At 61.4% G+C, this 2,985-nt stretch overlaps 1 protein-coding gene across 1 annotated transcript in view; it reads right to left on the bottom strand.

The window, feature by feature from the left end:
* Nucleotides 1–213: 213 nt before the first annotated feature.
* Nucleotides 214–2,985, bottom strand: part of LOC102431892 (sarcosine dehydrogenase, mitochondrial-like) — a gene marked incomplete at both ends in the record, with an annotated part of 13,771 nt that continues 10,999 nt past the window's right edge. The window contains 2 exons of the mRNA XM_006108729.3: nt 214–335; nt 513–588. Of these exons, the coding sequence (XP_006108791.2) occupies nt 214–335; nt 513–588 (198 nt within the window). The remainder of the gene's footprint in view (nt 336–512; nt 589–2,985) is intronic.

Raw genomic sequence — 2,985 nt, 5'->3', positions numbered from 1 at the left:
CGCCCCGAACCCACAGGAGAGGGAAGCAGCACGTTGGCTGCATGTTCAGATTATCTTCATTTTTCAAAACCCTCTGAAGGCTCCAAAGACATCCTGGATCCTAAAACCATCCTGCTGTGGGGTGTGCACTCTCTCCCAGAGGTCTGGTTCTGAAGGCTAATGTGTGGTGGCGATGGTGGTGGTGATAGTGGTGACGATGGTGATGGTGGTTGCGGTGGTGGTAGTGATGGTGGCGGTGATGATTGTGATGGCGGCGGCGATGGTGGTGGTGGTGATGGTGGTGGCAGTGGCGATGGTGGTGATTATTGTGATGGTGGTGAAGATGGTGATAGAAACTAGTTTTCCAAGAATCAGGATAAAAATAAATAAAAGGTGTGGTGCTCAAACCGCATTTTATAAATCCGGCCCCTCTGAGGATGTAAAAAGCACCATGGACACTGTCCAATCCTCGGGGCTCCTCTCCGGCCTGTGGAAGGCCAGGTCAGCCCCGGACACCCCTGAGGAAAGCGCACCTTCCCAACTGGCTGGCCTGGAGTCGGGTTTCAAGCTGCTAGTGACAGCGACGGGGCATCCCCAGAAAGGCGCTGTCTGCACCCACAGAGGACGCAGGGCAGCAGGGCCGGACACTCAGCCGCCCCTGCAGAGAAAGGACGGGGCTCCTGGAGGAGGTTCTGGAATCTCTGATGCACACGCCCCAGGTCCCTCAGCACCACCAGCCTCATTCCAACCACACTGTCCTCAGGCCCCAGCCAGACATGCTGCCCCCGCGGACACCACAGGAGGGGCTGCGGGTGCTCGGCCACGGCTCCCGTGTCCCCGGGCCACGGCGACGCTGCATAGGTTGTGGAAGGACCTTTCAGCCGGCAACGGAAACCCCATCGGCCAAGGCCGTCTGCGTGGAGGTGGCCCCTTTCTAGAATGTTGCGGGTGAGAGAACCTTCCCCCGAGCCATCAAATCCATGCGGACTTCACACCGTCAGGGAGAGAAATCCAATTTCCTTCTGACCTGAAATTCTTGTTCAGGAGGAAGTCGCTTTATCGCCATGTCTCGTGCTGGGCCTGCAGCCCGGCGCTGCTGCTCTGCAGAGGGGCCCGTCCTCACCGAGGCACCGGGACACCAAGTCCGGCCCGGTGACCAAACTGGGAGCGTTTCCCCCCGGGAACCTCCATGGCCTTGAGGCCAATGTGTGGGAAGTAGGGCCATCTGGTCAGTTGGCTGCCGAGGGGACAGCGTCCCCGCCCTCTGTCCTTCCTCTAGGAATGCGGCTCATGGAAGCCTGGCCGGAGCCAAGCATCTCGGTGAATTATTGCAAAACCGTGACACGGCTCAGCTGGGGACACCGCTCAGCCAGGTCCCCTGCCCGGCTGCTGTGATCCTGGGTCCCGTGGGCGCAGCGGGGCTGCCCATGCATCCCGGGCCGGGCTGTGGGCGAGGCTCGGGGCCGCCATTCCGCACCCTGCAACCAGGAGGCCTTGCCGACTAGAGGTCCACGCCCCGCTCCCACATCTGCTTGGCCGGAGCCCAACCATCTCCCATAAATACTTGGCCCGGCCCCGCGCTGCGGCCCCGGCATCTCTTCACATTGAGGGATGGGGCGCCAACACGCACCAAAGCCCAGACAGCTTATTTGGGAGAATGTGAGACTCCCCGGCCCGGGAGGAGGGACGGCTGACAGACTGGTGGGCCGGCCCAGAAAGGAGTTCAGACATTGTCTAGCCTGGGTGCTACAGACGGGGAAACTGAGGCCTGAGAGGCAGCCCCGAAGAAGGCTGGGGTAGGACTGGAAGCCAGGCCTGCCAGCCCCCAGCTCTACTGAACAGTGGGGTGACGTTGCCCCTGAGCCCTCGGGTTCTGTGCTGACCCAGCTTCCACCCATGCACGGCCGTGACCCCAACCACCAGGTCTCCCTTCCATCCGTGTTTCTCTTGCCAAGACTTGACTCTCCCTCCTCGAACTTGTCCCTGGGACCCTCCTCATTCTGATGTCAGCTCCTTGGGGAGGGGCTCCTGCACCCCCCTCAGGTCACCCTCCAGTGCAGGCTGGGCTGTGGCTGCAGGACCCTGCCCGACCCCAACCTCAACCCGGGTGTGACTCGTGGAGGGGGCTGCAGCTGCCATCCAGGGCCCGGCTCAGAGCTCCGCATCTGGCCGGCGCTCAGCTGATGCTCCCAGCTGACTGTGGGCATTGATTTCAGAGCCAGGCTGGGGGCGTGGGGAAGGGGGAGCTCAGCGTCGGCAGGAGACCCTGTAGTGTAGGAGACCCAGCGCTTATTCTCACGGCGGAGCCAGCCTGCCAGTCCCCGCAGGACTGTCTCAGGGTCCCGAGCTGAGGAATCTCCCTCCCGGGTCCACAGAGAGGCTGGGGAAGGGGCACGGTCGAGGGACGCTGGTCACCGGGCTTCGAGGAGGAGAAACGACCCTGCGTCAAGGCCCAAGCACAGGGGCTCACGGAGCTGAGCGAGGGGACGTGGCGCTCAGAGCGGCTCTCAGAACATTTAAAAGAACAAGAACCCGACTGCCAGGTCGTGAGGGAACGAAGCCGTGTACACAGATGTGCACGCAGGGTGGTCCCGACTCCGTGTTCGCATTCGGCCAGAGTCAGGGAGGAAGGAAGCACCTGGGGCCTGTCTGTTTGTCTCCGTCTGTCTGTCTCTCTGTCTGTCCCTCCCTCTCTCTCTCTCTCTCTCTCTCTCTCTCTCTCTCTCTCTCTCGGTCTCTCTCCCCCCCCCCCTCGCTGAGTTAGGGCTTCCTTGACTCGTCCTCATTTGGCACATGCTCCCGGGATTCTCAGTGAAACGCTGATGCCCAGACGGGCAGGCAAGCTTTGCGCCAGCTTCTCCTGGAATCTGCTTAACGACCCCCGTCCCGTGCCAGGTGGACAAAGGGAAGGCTCATGTATGCCGAATGTTGGAAACAGAGGATGGCACACTCGCTCCACCTATCAGTAAATCCTTTTTGACAAACCAGTAGCCCAACCCTGGCGTG

Source organism: Myotis lucifugus, unplaced genomic scaffold (genome assembly GCF_000147115.1).
Source record: "Myotis lucifugus unplaced genomic scaffold, Myoluc2.0 scaffold_3291, whole genome shotgun sequence".
Classification (NCBI taxonomy): domain Eukaryota; kingdom Metazoa; phylum Chordata; class Mammalia; order Chiroptera; family Vespertilionidae; genus Myotis; species Myotis lucifugus.
Note: the sequence above shows the minus strand (reverse complement) of the source record. Positions and strands in the feature narration are given on the sequence as shown.